Consider the following 19,477-nt stretch of genomic DNA (forward strand, 5'->3'; position numbering starts at 1 on the left):
ATATATATATATATATATATATATATATATATATATATATAACAGTGACAGTGGCATTACGTACAGTTTATATATATAATGCCACTGCCACTGTTATACATATATATATATATTAATTTTTTAAAATTAAAATCAAAGTTTTTAAAATTAAAATTATACTAATTTAATATGTTGACTACGAATTGACCGGGGCGGGGAGTATACTCCCCGCCCCGCCCCGCCCCATTGCCATCCCTAATTGCAATCTAGTATATGCAACATCAGACAACATCAATCTCTTAAAGTAAATCATTATGCATCACCTTGGCTAGTCCTTCTCCTTCATTCTCAGCTAGAGCTTTTGTATTAGCCTTAAAGCTAGTCTTTGAAACACTTATTTCAAATCCTTCCTTCTCAGCCTTTTCTCTTGCTTGAGGCTGCAGAAAATGAAAATGTTACTAGACATTGCAATATGAAAGCAAAGCATTATAGAAAGAAAAAAAAAAAAAAAAAAACATTTCTGCTTAGACTATTGAAGACGGTTTGCTTAGATAATAATTATGTTTCTGCAGTCATCGTCAGAATCTTTTAATGCTGCAATGTCACCACTAAGATATAACTAAAGCTATAAAGATGTTATGATTTCGTCAGACAAAAAAACTATAAATAGTACTCTGTAAAACTTGGTAGCTCAAAGTTTAATATCCGGAATATAGAAAAATAAAAAGCTCAAAATTTGTGCATTGGTTGTGCAATAGTACTATTAAACTGCCCAAGTGCTAGGTAAAGTTTTCCTTTTTAATAGTACAAAATGCTAGTGAAGAGTGTTCTATATTCTTTAAATCAAACTCCAGACAGGCAGCAGATCACTCAAAATCTATGCGATATGATTGAAGAAATGAAATTTTATCCTGTTAAACCAGAAAAGAAGAAAATATATCCAACATAAAATAGCAGCAACATTCAAAATAAAATGTCATACCTCAGTTAGTCCAACCATACTAATTTCAGGATGAGTAAAACATGCTGCTGGAACGCTTAAATGGTTCAGCACATGGTCCCTTCCTGATACTTGCTCAACAACTACAAAAAGGCAGTCAGCTTTTACAAATGTACTACTAAGTTAAACAAAATGAAAAATCCAACCTCATATTCAGGATAAGTTACCAGAGATTCCTTGTGCACTTGCTGCATGAGCAAGCATCATTTTTCCATTCGCATCACCAATGCAATACAAGTGAGGAACCTATTCATAAAAAGATCATTACAGATAAAATGAAAAAATAAAAAATAAAAAGTTTAGCAAGCTAAGAAAGATAATGGCATACCAACTCCCCATTTGCATCAATGACTCGCATTCGCTCATCAACAGGTACAAATCCACGTTGTGTTTGAACATTTATCTGCATAAGAATGCCACATATTTTCCTGATATGTATCAATGTTGATATTTAAAAATGGCTTCCATAAAAATACTATGCAACTAACATTTTCCAATCCAAGTCCATGTGTAAAAGGAGCCCTTCCAGTTGCTATAAGTGCTGCATCTACCTGCAAGGCATGGTACAGTTCAAGTACAACAAAGTTAAGAGAATAACAAACAAATTTTTAAAATTAAAAGTAGTACCCTCTGAAATGTGTTTTATATGGTACAGTTGCATTCTGAGTTTCAGGTTACAAACAGGTAATCTTTAAGAGGATATGGAAACTCTCTTTTCGGGATTTAAACTAGAGTTTCAGAAAAGTTCCAGCATATCTGTGGCATGATTGGTGATGTAATCACTAGTTAAAAATATGATTGGTGACACCATCAATCAATCTTTCCTTGCTTGTTGCTCTCTCTCTCTCTCTCTCTCTCTCTCTCTCTCTCTCTCTCTCTCTCTTTCTTTTCAGAAGCCATGTTCTTTAACCTTTCATGAAAATAAATTTTTACTCACATTTAAAACTCTCTCAAAAACTGAAATGATGCATAATGCTTTTGAAACATTATCACATGCACATGTTAGTATGTATCACACAGCATAAGTAGACTGGTGCTCTAAAGCTAATGGCATCCATGCACATTACCTCTAAAGTATCCTTTGGTTCCTTTGTCTTTGCATCAATAAGTTCAATGGTCACTGGTTTTCCATCCCTTGCTGGGGTAATCTGTCAAAGCAATAAGAGAGCATGAAAAGTAAATACTTAATTCTTAAATGGCATTGTTCTACCTTTAAAAGAAAAACTATAAAAGATCAAGTACCTTGCTGGCAAACACACCAGTATGATAATCAATCTTTCGAGGATTAATAAGAACTCGTTGAGCCAACTTCCCAATTTCAGGATCAAACCCAGGCATGAGTTGATCTAGAGCTTCAATAAATGTGACCTGTGCAATTGACAATTGTCAATAAGGCAAAAGCCTAGACCTTTTCTATAATCATAAATTAAAGGAAAAAACTACTAACTATGACCTAATAAAATATTTGCCAAAGGTCCAATAATCAAGGTCAATTTAACGCCACACCAAAAGTAAAATAAAAAAAATAATAAAAAATAAAAACAATCAGTACCCAAAGCAATTGTCAGAAGGAAAATTGAGTTACACAATAAGTAATGGACAACAGGCATGATAAGTTCCTTAAACATAACAACCCTTTGACCACAAAATTTGTTTTCATCTATATATTCCTGGTTTTTGTTGTGTTATATGTTAGTTTGCATTTAGAACCTTATGTATATATTGCCAGCACAAATTACAAGGAAGTAAATAAAATATACTATCTTACCTTTTCTAGTTTAAAGAAAGAAATTGATTGGCATTAAATAGTAAATAGAATTTTTTAAGGGAGTTTTCACCTCACTTCCAAGGGCAGTGTACACATCACTGAACTCAAGCCCAATATAGCCACTTCCTATTATTGCAATCCACTCGGGAACAGATTCCAATTTGAGAGCATGATCACTAGTTATTACAGTCTTACCTGCAAGCAAATATACTATAGCATTAGTAATTTAATATCAGCTGGCATAAATGTTAACAAGGATTTCCTTAAAACTATACATGAGGCACACAGAATTTTCTCAATCAAGTTGTTTTGTCTATGCAAAAGACAACACCATCAACTTGTGACAAACAAAAGAAGACATAGTGGGTGTTTATTGTGTCAGTTCTCTCATTGTCTGTGGTCTTGTAGACGGTTATTTTAATAAAAGCTCTTGCATATATCAAATAGAAGTCCTCTGATCAGGAGCAAAAATGAAAGATAATAATAATAATAAATAAATAAAATAAAAAATAGTGCATGTGAAGAACTATAAGGAGAAACAATTTCATAAGTGAAACTATCAATGCCAGCCCCAACCCTCAAAAGATGCTCAATCAAATATAATAATCTTATAGAACCTAAAATGTAAAAATTCCCCTTTCAACACGAACCAAATCAAGACTTAAATGCAAGCACTTCATGACAGTTGTTAAACTGAATATGCCTATATTGTATTTCATGAATAGAGCTATAGAAGAGGACCTATTTATGTACACTGCTGAGACCTCACAGCCACATGATTTAAATTTCAGAAACATGAGCTAAACTTCAATAATCCCCTTCACCTTGACTCTCTCTAACGACAGTAAAGTCTGTCTCATAATTTATTCTTCATGTCTTTTGAAAGAACGGAGAGAAGAATTTTGATTCACATTATATGAAGAAAGTATACCCTCTAGCATCACCATTAATATAGTTGAACCTAGGTCTACTACCTGGAAAAGGTTGCTACTTCCCAACAAACCCTCAACAAATACTAATGCAAACTGATAGAAAGTATGAATATTGGTAAGTCATGTTTCAACAATTCAACCTCAAGAAAATTTTTGCTTCTACCAAATATAACTGCTTCACAAAATTTGGATGGAAAACTTTGGGTGTCTAGTGATCTTCAAACTTTGATAAACCCCAGGCAACACTTACCATCAACTTCGATTCCTTTGGGTACAAAGGGAGTAGAGCCAGTAGCAATAATTATGTCCTTTGCTGTTACTACTGTATCCCCAGACCCAATCTTCACTTTTTGTGGACCCTAAAAATAACGGGCAGCATATTTGGAGGTTATCTATCATAGGTAGGAAGTAATTAGTTTATCAAAATGTTATCTAAACTTACCAAAATTGTGCCTACTCCTGTCAATATATCAACACCAAGAGCTTTTAATGAATTTGTCAAGTTGCTTCTAATTTTTGATGCCAAGTTATTTGCATGATCAGCAACTGCTTGTCTGTCATATCCAGCAGCAGCAACCTATCACCAATATAAACAATTTAACATATACAGAGAGGGAACTGTGTATCAATTTTCATGGAGAAATATAAAAGAAACCAAACTTGAAGAATCAAGAAAGCATGAAAAAGAAATACCTGTAAACCGAAAGACTTCATATGGTGCTCATTTTGAAGCTCCCGCAAACGCCCACTTACGGCTAGAAGAGCTTTAGAAGGAACACAACCCCTATTCACACAAGTTCCTCCAACTATATCACCTTCAACAATAGCAGTTTTTAAGCCCTGTAAATGTACATGATAAACATCGCATTTGATCAATTTATTAAAATTACTAAAAATCGAAGCATATTATATAGCTCATTACCCGGGGAAGACTAGCAAGGATATAAACTGAATAAAAACATCAAACTCTAGTAACGAACTTCCTTTTACTTTTTTTCTTGTTGAGTGTTCAGAAATTAGAAGAAAGCTTAACCTTCTCAACAGCGTGAAGAGCAGCACCATGACCGCCAACACCAGCTCCAATAATCAACAAATCATAATCAAAACCGCCCTGCGACGGAGCTCCATTTCCCGCCAAGGCTGAAGTGATCCTTTTCGAATGCGAAAGCTTCAGCGAAGTAAATCGAGTCGAACACACCGAAGAATTCAAGGATCTGGCTCCGAGTGCCTCTCTCCTGAGCCCGCAGAAGCGCAGCGATCTAGGAGCCAGGGCGCCGGAAGAATAGACGGCAGCGGGGGAGTCCCATCTGGCCACCGTCGTGGCCGAAGAAGAGTTGGAGAGAGAAATTAAAGATTGCATTTCTAGGGAGGAGGAGATAATGCGGGAAAAAAATGGAGGTAAGAGGCGGAGAGGGAGAAAGGAGAGAGTTTAGAGTATATGAAGATGACGAGCAGAGGCTTTTGTGTTGAGCTTTGAGAAGTCCGTCTGAATTCGGAAATGGCGGAAATAACTAAGTAAACACTATTTATAGGGGCGGGCTGGTTGCGGATCTTTTTGTTGGCAGGGTTTAAAAAGAAGCACGCACATACATCTTAACTGATTTCATAAATTATGAGTACGATGTATAGGAGTCGTTTACTAACTTGGAAAAATGAAGAATTTTTTAAAAAAATGGAGAATTGAAGAAGTGGAAAAATGAAAAATGGAAAACTTGTTTACTAAATTTATTTCTCCAATTTGATTTTCTCTCTCCATTCTTCCATTTATACACAATTTTGGAGAAACTAAAATCAATGTTCTCCATTTCTCCAAATTGGAACAAGCGCGCGGGTGAACAATAGTATTTTTGTCTGAGATCTTGTGATCGAATCCTATTGGCAACTTCCGCATTTTTTTTTTGTTTTCTCCTTATTCTTTTCTCCCTTATCTTTTCATTCTTCCCCATTATTTATTTATTTATTATTATTAGGGAAAATGGCATCTTTAGTCCCTGAGTTATAGGGGTAGTGTAGACTCAGTCCCTAAGTTATGGCTGTATGCGAGTTTAGTCCCTCAGTTATTCACAAAGTGGCGAGTTTAGTCCCTGGACATTAAATTTGACGAAAAAATTTAAAAATATTCAAAATTTGAGGGGTAAAATAGGAAATTCACATTTTATTATTCTTCTTATATCAAAACCACTTTTACAACATTATTTTTCACTTCTTAGCCTAATTATTTTCAAGATTTTTCATTTTTAAAAGCATTTTAATAACTTTCAAATGACTTGTTAGGAACCTGACTCTCGTATAACACACTTAAAACTTAGCACAAATAAAGAAATGCATGATCATTGTATTTAGGTGTATGAAACACACTATCCTAACAAGTTTTTATTTTTTTACTAAGCAACAAATGTAATACAATTAAAACTTTTGAGATTTTTTTACACACTATCCTATCTCAAAAGTTTAATTTTATTACATTTGTTGCTTAGTAAAAAAATAAAAACTTGTTAGGACAGTGTGTTTCATACACCTAAATACAATGATCATGCATTTCTTTATTTGTGCTAAGCTTTAAGTGTGTTATACGAGAGTCAGGTTCCTAACAAGTCATTTGAAAGTTATTAAAATGCTTTTAAAAATGAAAAATCTTGAAAATAATTAGGCTAAGAAGTGAAAAAATAATGTTGTAAAAGTGGTTTTGATATAAGAAGAATAATAAAATGTGAATTTTCTATTTTACCCCTCAAATTTTGAATATTTTTTAATTTTTTCGTCTAATTTAATGTTCAGGGACTAAACTCGCCACTTTGTGAATAACTGAGGGACTAAACTCGCATACAGCCATAACTTAGGGACTGAGTCTACACTACCCTTATAACTTAGGGACTAAAGATGCCATTTTCCCTTATTATTATTATTATTATTATTATCTCTTTTATATAATTGAGCAACCTGTGCTTTCCCATTATTATTATTATTTATTATTATTATTATTATTATCTTTGTTGTAGGAATGTACAAATGCTTTAATTATCATCATCTTTGTTATAAAAATGTACAAATGTTATATAGAGGATGGTAATCAATGAGCTTTTGCGTATTTTGTATTGTAATCAAACTATATACTAAATGAATGAAATAGTTGTAATATAATTTATTTATTAATATGTTTTTATTGACTTTTGTTACTTTTTGTATTAGTGTATGGAATTTTGTTTATTTATAAATTATTATTATTATTATTATTATTATTATTATTATTATTATCTTTGTTGTAGAAATATACAAATGTTATATGTGACGATTGTATTTAATGAAATCAAAAAATTAGAGAAATGAAAAATTGAAGGAATAGGGAATAAAAATTAGAAAGCTGGAGAAATGGAAAACTGGAGGAATGGAGAAGGAAAACTGGAAAAATGGAAAACTGGAAATGGAAAAACAGAAAAATGAAGTAAACGACCCCAAAGTCTTTCCAGTTACAGTTTTGAAGTTACATCTAGTATAATTAGAAGTTATATTGAATTTCCAAATCTTACTCTTTTAATTTCTCTCCATATGACGGGTATGTTAAAGCTACTTTTTTCATGTGGATCTCATGCAAGTGTCTACACTAAAATTTTGTGTCTATGAATAAAAAGTTTGAAGTAGAAAATGAGAGTACACATAGTATTTTCTTATAATTGGTGAAAGAATTTTGTCTTTTGTAAATAGGGACACACTTGTGTGAGACCATCTCACGAATCTTTATCGTTAATACGGGTTAAGCTGGGTTAATATGAAATGTAGTACTTATACTGAAAAATATAATACTAATAAGAACTAAAGTGTTTGTTACTTATAAGTGTAATACTTTTTATGAAAAATGTAATACTTTTACACTTTGATGTAAAAATATTATATTTTTCATCAAAAGTATTATACTTCCCGTTATAAATAATGTTGGCAAGTGTTTGTTATTTGTAAGCAAAAAATGTATTACTTATAAGAAAAAATTAATACTTTTAAATAAAAAATGTAAAAGTATGATATTTTTCAGTAAAAGTATGATATTTTTCTTCAAAAGTATTACATTTTCTCATATAAGTAATAAACAATTTATTTCTGATTAGTATTACATTTTTCAGTATAAGTATTATAGATTTATAGTACATTTTAATCTTGACCCCACCTATCACACACACAATGATCTGTGAGAGTGAGACGGTCTCACATAAGATTTTGCCTTGTAGACGAGGGTTAGAAAATAAAAGTGTCATTAAGTCATTTAATTGAGAGTGACTCTTCTGTGAGACCGTCTCACGGATCTTTATCTGTAAGACAAGCCGGGTCAAGATATAAATGTAATACTTATATTGAAAAATGTAATAGTAATTAGAAATAAAGATGTTTGTTACTTATAAAGGAAAATATAATACTTTTAAATCGAGTGAATTCCTTTTTTGGTCCTACTGTTATTGGATCATTGCCAATTTTAGTCCACCTCATTAATTTTTGTCACATTGCAACCAGTGTTATTTAGTACTTGCCACTTTTAGTCCACCGTCAGATTTCCCATCAAGTGGCCCTCCAAGACAGGAGTTTTTGGTCTTTTCATGTTTTGGTCTCTTTCTTTACCCTTTTCGCCACTACGACGTCTTCTCGGAGGCGCAGTGCGTGCATCTGCGTGGCACGTCCTCAGAACTCTCTCACTTCTTATTAGCGTCGTGCTTGGAGATCTCGTGAGTAACTATCTCCTACGGTGGCGGCTGCATTGTTGCGGTCCATCCGGTAGCGGCGGATCGGGATCGCTTGCTCCTGGACCGGCCTTGAACACGGCGTTTCTCGCGCTCAAATTCATCCTCGAGTTCGCCGCAATGTCGTTGAACGAATCCTCCATGAACATCGATAGCCATTCCAACTCCGTCGCATCTTCACTCCTCACTCCATCAACACAAAAAAACAAGGGCTAATTAGTAATTTCCTACTCCACTCTTTCTTATTTATAATTTTTTAAATCAAACTTCATTAACCAAACCTATAGATAAGAGAGAGAGAGAGAGAGAGAGAGAGAGTAATAACGAACTCTTTGCTCCATCAACGCAAAAAACAATAGCTAATTAGTAATTTACTAATACCAAACTCTTGTATTTTTCATCATAGGGAGTACTTACTAGGGTGCAAAGGTCATGGGTGAAGTCGGCAAAGGAGTGGGGGTTGAAGAAGTAGTTGTCGTGAGGGGAGGACGTGGTCTCATAGGAGTGAAGAAGGAGACCAAAACATGAAAAGACCAAAATACCCATGTCTTGAACGGTCACTTAACAGAAAATCTGACGATGGACTAAAAGTGGCAAGCGTTAAATAACATTGGTCGTAAAGTGGCAAAAATTAATGAGGTGGACTAAAATTGGCAATGCCCCGATAATAGTAGGACCAAAAAAGTAATTCACTCTTTTAAATCAAAATGTAAAAATATTACTCCATCTGTCCCATTTTGTTTGTCTGATTCGGTTAACGAGGTTTGACTGAAGTTATTTTTAATTCAATTTTTCATAATATTAAGTTTAATTAAGTTCAAGTCGAATCGAGATTAGTATATTGATAAATATAATAACTTTAAAATAAAGAAATTTAAAAAATACTTATTATTTCATCTTTTAGAGGGTGTTTGGTAGTCAAGAAAATTTGAACTTTTTTTCAGTGCTATTGACTCTGTTACAATGTAATATATATTCATACATACTTTCTCAACCTACTGAAGGACATAGCTCCCACACTGGGGTTCGAACATGAGATCTCTCATTTGAACTTTTCTAGTAATTTAAAATGTGAAGAAATTATTTCCACGTTTGGTGCATTATTTGATTTAGGAAACTTTGGGTCAATAGGAATCACATTATATGATATCAAGGAAAGTAAATCTAGCCTATGGGAGATAGTATTCTTTTTTCCCGATTTGATTGAGAATCTACCAAATTTATTCAATTACGTATTTATCATTTTTGGTATAAGGTTAAAAATCTCTTATAAATATAAGAAGTTTGTCTCCATTACACATTTTTATCAAATAAATTTATATCCAGGTATGTAGTTAATGTTTTCTGTAATTGAATTTGTAATTTGATTCAATATGTAATGATGCAATACGTGCGTGTGCGTTTGCGCGTGTGTATAGAGTCAAGTTCATATGAGACTCACTCCCCAAGTGAGAACGTGATGACTAATCTTGTGCATTCATTTTGTTTTTATTTGGATGCCAAGATTTGATTCCCTAAGATGGCATGGGTTGATCTTTTTTAAATGGGGGAAGTAGTATCTTTTTTTTGGGCAATTGTTGCAGATGTGACGATTTGTTTCATATTTTATTGGATCATCACTACTACGAATTGGAGCCTCGATTTCTTCATCATCGATCGAGTGTTCGTCTATGGAAAGCAATCAATATTTTTTCTGCTAATTTATTTTAGTACAATATTGCCTATATTTAGATGTTGGTTTATTAGTGTATATGTTTGCATTTTGGGTAATACGGTTGTGCAACCCAGTGTTGTGAGTTGTGCATTGTATGCTGGTGAGATGTGCATTATTGTGCTTAGTGTGATGCATCGTAGGATGTTAGGCTGTGTTTGAATGCACAACACGAGAGTTATCGATGCAAGATATTCGGTATAAGAATGCATGATATTCGGTATAAGAATGCACGACATTTTGTATAGGAATGCACGATCAAAAACAATATCAATGCAAGACCTAGGCCAAGTGAATAATCAAACTAGAGAATTACTGGTACATGACATTCAATATAAAAATGCACGACATTCTGTATATGAATGCACGACAGGTCCAAACGAATAATCAAATACCACTCAACGATCATGTGGCATATCAACAGGTGCAATAGAGCCATTGGACAATCACTCTGGACTTGGCAAGTCTATTGAACCCGTTGGAGAGCCCGTTGGAGAGCCCGTTGATGGACCAACTTAATAAGTGCTATGGCTCACATTTTCACATGGTGAGTGATTTTCATGCGAACCAATCACATCCATTCATAGTAGTCGAACCTTTATTACCATTCATTGGAATCAAACGTTTTATAAAAATTTCAGTTCTGTCTCTAATATAAGAACCACGAATAACTGGATTGAAATCGAAACCAAACCAATGTCAAGTCTTCTTTTTCCAAATACTGTCAACTGAACCAGTGAATTAAGCTCATGCAGGCAATCAACCATCATTATTGTGTGCACCATGGTCCACACAACTGTGTGGACCATAAATAAAAAGTGCATTATTTGTGTACATGAAAGCACATTATTTGAGTACTGAAAATACATTATTTTGTATACTATCAAATAATGTACTTTTAGTATATTAAAAATTTACATCATATTTAGGAAAAATATATTATTTAAATCTGAAAATATATTATTTTCTATAATGTACATTCAGTACACAAATAATATATTTTTAATATATTAAAAATATATTTTTTTTTATGATAAACATAAGTATATAACACTGTGTGATCCATATCTACATCAAATTTGCCGGCAACCAGTGTCAAGTCTACCTTTATTGCCGGGCGTTTTTGTTTAATAAGGTAACGAGCAACCTTTCATTACACAACTTACGTATCCATTCGCTATTCGCACCCAACTGCTATTTGTATTGTTAATTTAACAAAGTTGAGAAACAAAAAGATAGTCAAATAATTCAAGGATTTTTATTTAATTACTATAATTCAGCTATCTCTTTTTTTAGTCAAATAATTCAAGGATATTTATTTAATTGCTATAATTCAGCTATCTCTTTTTTTTTTTTTTTGAATACTACTAACTCTATTACAATGCAGTATCTGTTCATAACTACTTTCTCAAACCTATTGAAGCACAAGAGTCACCTCGAACCCACCACCTCCCGTATAAAGGTTTGATACCAGTGGACTACAAGGTCCTTGGCCAGCTATCTTTTTATTCTTTGACTTTTCAAATCAATCAATTTTAACCCAAAATATTCGAAATGACTACACCATTCTTCATATGAGAATATATTAGATTGAATTTATTTCACTAAAAAAATATGAGAAACAAAAAAAAAATAGTCAAATTAAAGAATAAATATAGCACAATAATCAATAACAAAAATAACATTTAACTATTTTCGAAAAAAAAAAACTCGAAATACGATATAGTTCACAGGTAAAGGTCTCTATAAATCAGACCTTGTCGTACGAATCAAACTACAATAGATAATTAATGGACAATTTTTTTTTTTTGAAAANTGTGCTTAGTGTGATGCATCGTAGGATGTTAGGCTGTGTTTGAATGCACAACACGAGAGTTATCGATGCAAGATATTCGGTATAAGAATGCATGATATTCGGTATAAGAATGCACGACATTTTGTATAGGAATGCACGATCAAAAACAATATCAATGCAAGACCTAGGCCAAGTGAATAATCAAACTAGAGAATTACTGGTACATGACATTCAATATAAAAATGCACGACATTCTGTATATGAATGCACGACAGGTCCAAACGAATAATCAAATACCACTCAACGATCATGTGGCATATCAACAGGTGCAATAGAGCCATTGGACAATCACTCTGGACTTGGCAAGTCTATTGAACCCGTTGGAGAGCCCGTTGGAGAGCCCGTTGATGGACCAACTTAATAAGTGCTATGGCTCACATTTTCACATGGTGAGTGATTTTCATGCGAACCAATCACATCCATTCATAGTAGTCGAACCTTTATTACCATTCATTGGAATCAAACGTTTTATAAAAATTTCAGTTCTGTCTCTAATATAAGAACCACGAATAACTGGATTGAAATCGAAACCAAACCAATGTCAAGTCTTCTTTTTCCAAATACTGTCAACTGAACCAGTGAATTAAGCTCATGCAGGCAATCAACCATCATTATTGTGTGCACCATGGTCCACACAACTGTGTGGACCATAAATAAAAAGTGCATTATTTGTGTACATGAAAGCACATTATTTGAGTACTGAAAATACATTATTTTGTATACTATCAAATAATGTACTTTTAGTATATTAAAAATTTACATCATATTTAGGAAAAATATATTATTTAAATCTGAAAATATATTATTTTCTATAATGTACATTCAGTACACAAATAATATATTTTTAATATATTAAAAATATATTTTTTTTTATGATAAACATAAGTATATAACACTGTGTGATCCATATCTACATCAAATTTGCCGGCAACCAGTGTCAAGTCTACCTTTATTGCCGGGCGTTTTTGTTTAATAAGGTAACGAGCAACCTTTCATTACACAACTTACGTATCCATTCGCTATTCGCACCCAACTGCTATTTGTATTGTTAATTTAACAAAGTTGAGAAACAAAAAGATAGTCAAATAATTCAAGGATTTTTATTTAATTACTATAATTCAGCTATCTCTTTTTTTAGTCAAATAATTCAAGGATATTTATTTAATTGCTATAATTCAGCTATCTCTTTTTTTTTTTTTTTGAATACTACTAACTCTATTACAATGCAGTATCTGTTCATAACTACTTTCTCAAACCTATTGAAGCACAAGAGTCACCTCGAACCCACCACCTCCCGTATAAAGGTTTGATACCAGTGGACTACAAGGTCCTTGGCCAGCTATCTTTTTATTCTTTGACTTTTCAAATCAATCAATTTTAACCCAAAATATTCGAAATGACTACACCATTCTTCATATGAGAATATATTAGATTGAATTTATTTCACTAAAAAAATATGAGAAACAAAAAAAAAATAGTCAAATTAAAGAATAAATATAGCACAATAATCAATAACAAAAATAACATTTAACTATTTTCGAAAAAAAAAAACTCGAAATACGATATAGTTCACAGGTAAAGGTCTCTATAAATCAGACCTTGTCGTACGAATCAAACTACAATAGATAATTAATGGACAATTTTTTTTTTTTGAAAATAACTGGCAAGGTTTTGTCCATGACTTTATACTGGATTTGGTTGGAAAAAAGGAATAGAATATAAATTTAAATTACATTATTTGGTATGTGTGAATAGAATTATTAAAAATTTATAAGATGTTATATTTTTTTTTCAAAAAAAAAAATCATAAAAGGGCTAAATGATAATTTACTATGAAATTACAATTGCAATTCCATAATCAGAGAGAATTGCAATTTCATAGAGTATGGTAAGAATAAAGTTACAATTCTATCCTACCAAACACCTGCAGTGAGATCTCTTGTTCCATAACCTGGAATTACTTGATTAATGCATAATAAAACTGATCAAATATGACATTTTTCGCTACACATCCTCATTTGTAAAAGAAGTATGGTCCAAATATCATTTTCATGGGGAATTAAGCAATCAAAAGCATTCGGAGTATACTTAAGACCCTAGTTAAGAAAAAAAAAGTTTCGTTTGTTGCAGAGGCCGAGACACATTATCATTAAAGCAATCAGCCATAGGCTAGACTCACATAGCAAACTCTCGTTTCCTTACATTGAAAAACTAAACCTAAAATAATCTAGAGAAAAATAGCAAAAAGAAGTTTTCAGTGATGAACGCCCAAAGTAGCTGTCTTGATAGCAGCAGCAATCCGTAGTATTTTGGTCCCTCACAATTCATCCTACAAGATTAGAAAACATAATAAGAGTGACGCAAAAGGAGTAGTAAACTGAGTTTTTGAAGGTAATAGCCAGAAGTCTTACATGTACATCATCTTCCTTGGACTCTTTGCTTTCATCTTGTTTTGATTCTGATTTTGAGTCAGCATCGTCACCATCTGTGTCGTCAGCATCATCATCTTCATCCTCAGCCTAAAAAGACATGTTTCACAATTCACCCATAAGAACAGATTTTTTTTTTTAAATGGTATGTCTCAGCATTTATATTTCCAACTAATGCAAATCCATTTTTCACATCCTAGTTCCGGGGAAAGGGGTTGGGGCAGCCATGAAGAGATATAAAGAGGGAGTGGGGGTAATATGAAAGTTTTGGAGACTTACATCAGAGTCAACTGGATCATCCTTGGATTCCTGAATTGAGAGTGAAATTAAGTCAAGCAAACCAAGAAAAAAGAAAAGAAATAGAGAGTACCACATAAACTCAGTGTCAAAACACATATTCTAGTGTAGACATGATGTATAACACTCTTGAAGGGCCAGAATGATTTTATTATTATTATTATTATTATTGGGCCATAACAGCATGGTGTAATGCATGATCAAGATGTTAAATTCCAGAAATGAAAGTATGATCAAGATTTTAAATTCCACAAATGATGTTAAATTCCACAAATGAAAGTATGATCAAGATTTTAAATTTCACAAATGAAAGTATGATAGTAAGTGTTGGCAAATGAAAGAACTTCTATATGAAATGTGAATGAAAAGGCTCAGATTGTAGTTTAAGATTACCTCCTCCGCTTTCTTCTTTTCTGCCTCATCAAATGCAGCCTTCTCACCCTGCAAATTGACATAACAAAATATTGAGAAACACAAATTTCAATTTATTTTCTTCTATTCAAACATAATTTAAGATTAAAAATACATACATCCTTGTTCTTGGCCCATGTCTCCTCAGCTAATTTCTTTGCATACTCAGGATCATCACTTACCAAAACATTGTCAAACAAGGTACCAGATTTCACCTGTAAAAAGCAGCTGATCCCACTAAGTACATGAACAATATACTTGAGACAAAATAAAAAATGCAATGAGCCATAACACAATAAGAACAGGTAAAGAACATTCTGACCTGCCACAATTCAATGCCAACATACTTCAGATTTGGGAAAACATAGAGATCTGGATCATCTTTGAAGTCTGGTGGTAAAGGGAGTAAGAATATTATATTCCAACAAATTTATTAAGCAAACAGTCCAAAAACCACAAATATCAAAGAATAACTTCAAACATACCTGGGTTATCAATCATAGGTGCCTTCCACTTCCCCTTGTAGTTGGGGTTCTTAATTTTCTGGTCAAGGAGGGGCTAGTTAGAACTTTAGAAAGCATCCTGGTAGAAATAAGTTACTGAACTTAGAGACTCTACAAACCTTTGGCGTCCATGGACCCTTGTACTCAGGGTTGGCAACGGTTGGGGCAGTCCACTCACCATCCTCTTCATCATCCCAGTCCTCAGGCTGCAAAAACAGATTTTCAGTTCACTAATTATGAATTGACATCACTTTCCATGTCTGTGGTAAAAGGGAATATATAGAATACACAGTAAATTGGATTATCACCTTCTTAGCATCAAGATCTGGTATCTCCTTGGGAATGTCATCATAACCCTGCAGAAATTCAAAAGTTTTGAATCATTGTTCCAACTTGCAACCAAGTAGATAAAATATCAGCACACAGATAAAGCGAGGAAAAAAGGTTACAGAGGCAGACCTCTGGCTTCTTATCTTCAGGATCATCAATGTATTCCTTGTCATCCCAATCTTCAGGCTGTTATAAACATGCAGCTCATTAAGTTCATGAATGCAAACACACACCATTCACTAGTAAAAAGGTATGATGTATTGATGTTCAAGAAATTACTTTCTTGGCTTCAGGATCCTTAATTTTCTTTGGTGGAAGCAGATTCCAATCAGTGTATAAGCTACCAGACTGCTTCTCCACATTGTCAATGAGAATACTATATGTAGCATCAGGGCGGAGAATGAAGGTATAGACATGGGTTAGCTGGTCAGTCTCGCATGGAACATCCTTCTTGATCAACTGGTTTGTCCCATTATAGGTAAGGATAGCATGGACTTTTTTGGTGCTGTAGCCACAGATGTCTGGTCCAAACATAATACTGCATTCAGCAAAATATTATTGCAAATCAGTTACTCCGTATAATACAAGGATGGCAAATTTATAGATAAACAACAGAACTCTAGTTACAACTGTATCCAGTGTGTAACCTGTAAGGGGTGTCACCGCCAAATTTCTTTTGATCAATGTCACCACTAAGCAGTTTCATGTACCCACCACCACAGTCAAGCTTTTGCTCATGCTTAACTGAGAATTGGAAAACTAGGGTCTTGCCCTTGTTATTAAACTCCGGGAACTCAGCTGAGATGGCATAAAACCTGTAGTCTTCACTGGTCTGAATACCTGCAATGCATTAAAATTTGAAAATTATAGCTTAAAAATAGACAAGACTCATAACTGAAAAATACCTGAACAGTCAACAGTTAAATGTCACAATCAATTGGCAATTATCAAAGACAAATCCTTACCTTTGTCGTTAGGGTCTCCATTCCATTTACCAGAGGTGTAGTTCCACTCCCCAGCCATATTCTCATCCTTCTTCCAGTCAGACTTGACCCATCTACTCTCCCACCCATCTACAGAATTAAGCAACACAAATAAATTAGTACAGAACATCCTACCATATTGACGCGTTTAAAAGATGCCAATACAATATATGAGAAATCTATTGATGGACAAATAAAGAAATCTATTGATGGACAAATAAAGAAGAGTAACAAAAGTGTTTGCAACTCGGAATGCAGCTACGTCGGCACATTTCAAATTCCTTCTGAAACAAGCCATGCATTAGCATACTTGTACTGATCAGTAGGGTACTAAATTACCATTCTGTTAAATTTGGAATCAGTTATACGTCCACAATCAGATATTCAACAACATTCAGAGGTTTAAATAGAAATAAATATGACATTGTACTCATTTTATGATATTGCTTCGACAAGAAATCACTCGACATTTACAGTACACTAAAGATGTAAAAGCTGGCATATAATTTCTTATAAATCCAAACAATGCGATTAATCATCTATAGTTCACAGATCTACAGCGAAACTCAAAAATCGCAATCAGATCAAAACATAAATCACCAATTAAGCCCCGATCCTTCAGAAGCTCCGGCGACAAACGAAATTAACTTAGAAAAACTATAAATGCAAATATTCATCAAGCTCTTGTTACCAATTCAATCACATTTCAAAAAATATCACGCACATATACGACACTGCACTTGTTTGTGTGCATCGAGTGTATAGGGAGAAGAAGTTGAAGAATTGTACCGTCAAAGCGCTCCTCGAATATGACTCCTGCGGAGACGAAAGCAACAAGGAGATATAGCTTGGCTAGAGAGAGAAAAACCGAATTTAATCTTCTTAGAGCAGCCATGGCTGAAGAGAGAAAATGGACTGAATGAAGAACTGAGAGAGACCCCTATTTGTATACGCTAAATTACTTTGGATTATACGTCGTGCTATTGTATCCGGCACTCAACGTGTGACGTGTAGATGACGAGGACGTATAGTTATGTGACACGTCAGATAAGAGTGTCATTGAATTGACGTGGCAGATTCCAATTGGTGGCTACACGAAGCGGAGCTGGCCACAAGGACTGCGTTCGTACCTATACGGTTGAACGGTATTGGTTAGTGAACTTTTTTTATTAAATTAATTTCACCTTATGAGAACTCCCACAAAACGAGTAGTTGAGTAAGGATTGTATTTCCAACCCCAATTCTCTGTTCGTCTTTGTTTAAAAAAAAAAAAAAAAATTCAACTTTTTTGTGAAAGTTGCTTATCATTTTTTTAGTGGACTAGTTATAAATAATTGAAATTAATTTAATTTTTTTTTGTGATTATTTATTTGTTAGAGTCATTAGACGAGCTTCATATGAAACATAACTACAAATTTTTTATAAATCATAGTAAGTATTTTCAATTGTCACGTTATTTTTTTTAAAATGTAGACATAAGGAATGCATTAGTAAGTATCAAATAAAGGAAGGAAGATTACAAATAAAGGAAGGGAGAAGCATAACCCACGCCTCCAAACAATTGCTAGAGCTAAAGCATAAACCACCCTATTAGCAAAGTGCATTACTTGACAAATAGAGATATAACAACTTGTTGGGGAAAATAACATAAAATGACATTTTAAATAGTTATTTTGTTGTATAAATATATGTTGGAACGTGGGGTCCACTATTGATTTGGATCGGATCAAATAATATTTGGGTTCTTCGTAGTAAAACGAAGAAATTGATATATTGTACGCTCAAAACGGATTATGGATAAATGAAAATTGATTCTCAAAGTAATCCATTTGAGTTGAAAAATAATTGTGGAAATGTTTGAAAAAAGCACTTGTCCAGTTGTCCCAAATTGGAAATACAAGGGGATTAAGATCATTTTAGATGGATATTGAATTGTATAGCATATAGGTTTTCTCTCGCGTACCTGGGTTACAGACTAGTTTTAAACCAATGTAAAGGTGATAAATACAATTTAATCATTCATCTCATATATAAAACCTAGGACAGACAAAAATGAATCTCCCTCCTGCTAACAGTGTCCTAGACATTTTCACCTGAGTGTAGACATGACTACGGTACGGTTCGAACCGAACCGTCTACTATTGGAACTGGAACCAGAACCCAAACGGTTCCGTTTCCGGTAACAAACCGGAATTTTTTAAAAAGTAAATTAAATTTTAACTATTATTTAATTAATGTTAAATAAAAATTATTTAATTAAAGTTTAAAAATTATTTGATTAAAGTTTAAACTTTAAATAACAATTTAAAGTTTAACTATAACAATTATTTTTATTTTTTAGTTCAACATTGAAGTTTAAATATTTCATATAACCATTCAAAAAACATTTTAGAATGAAAAAAATTCTTTTAAAAAATAATTGTTGAATTTGGTCTATTTTAAAAATAGAAAACAACATTCAAAAAAACATTCAAAAAGGCAATTCAAATTGAAACTGTCGCTTCAATAACCGAAACCTTCCTAGAAGGTTCCAATTTGTAATACTCCAGAATCGG

General features: G+C 33.2%; 2 protein-coding genes across 2 annotated transcripts in view; both read right to left on the reverse strand.

The window, feature by feature from the left end:
• Nucleotides 1-5,223, reverse strand: part of LOC116033581 (dihydrolipoyl dehydrogenase 2, chloroplastic-like) — a 7,835-nt gene extending 2,612 nt beyond the window's left edge. The window contains exons 1-12 of the mRNA XM_031276333.1: nucleotides 4,713-5,223; nucleotides 4,373-4,519; nucleotides 4,122-4,256; nucleotides 3,930-4,038; nucleotides 2,818-2,942; nucleotides 2,222-2,347; nucleotides 2,047-2,127; nucleotides 1,468-1,530; nucleotides 1,308-1,382; nucleotides 1,147-1,225; nucleotides 962-1,062; nucleotides 303-416 (exon numbers count right to left, since the gene is read on the reverse strand). Of these exons, the coding sequence (XP_031132193.1) occupies nucleotides 303-416; nucleotides 962-1,062; nucleotides 1,147-1,225; nucleotides 1,308-1,382; nucleotides 1,468-1,530; nucleotides 2,047-2,127; nucleotides 2,222-2,347; nucleotides 2,818-2,942; nucleotides 3,930-4,038; nucleotides 4,122-4,256; nucleotides 4,373-4,519; nucleotides 4,713-5,039 (1,482 nt within the window). The 5' untranslated portion in view covers nucleotides 5,040-5,223. The remainder of the gene's footprint in view (nucleotides 1-302; nucleotides 417-961; nucleotides 1,063-1,146; nucleotides 1,226-1,307; nucleotides 1,383-1,467; nucleotides 1,531-2,046; nucleotides 2,128-2,221; nucleotides 2,348-2,817; nucleotides 2,943-3,929; nucleotides 4,039-4,121; nucleotides 4,257-4,372; nucleotides 4,520-4,712) is intronic.
• An 8,763-nt stretch (nucleotides 5,224-13,986) lies between these two features.
• Nucleotides 13,987-17,868, reverse strand: LOC116032525 (calreticulin). Its single transcript, XM_031275124.1, has 14 exons — nucleotides 17,712-17,868; nucleotides 16,905-17,012; nucleotides 16,587-16,779; nucleotides 16,219-16,477; nucleotides 16,069-16,125; nucleotides 15,918-15,965; nucleotides 15,729-15,815; nucleotides 15,592-15,649; nucleotides 15,429-15,496; nucleotides 15,226-15,321; nucleotides 15,089-15,136; nucleotides 14,678-14,707; nucleotides 14,381-14,488; nucleotides 13,987-14,298 (listed from the first exon to the last, which is right to left on the reverse strand). Exons 1-14 carry the CDS (start codon nucleotides 17,815-17,817, stop codon nucleotides 14,287-14,289), a joined length of 1,278 nt encoding a protein of 425 aa, XP_031130984.1. The 5' UTR covers nucleotides 17,818-17,868; the 3' UTR covers nucleotides 13,987-14,286.
• Between the last annotated feature and the right edge of the window lie 1,609 nt (nucleotides 17,869-19,477).

The sequence above is a fragment of the Ipomoea triloba genome, chromosome 10 (assembly GCF_003576645.1).
Source record: "Ipomoea triloba cultivar NCNSP0323 chromosome 10, ASM357664v1".
Lineage (NCBI taxonomy): Eukaryota > Viridiplantae > Streptophyta > Magnoliopsida > Solanales > Convolvulaceae > Ipomoea > Ipomoea triloba.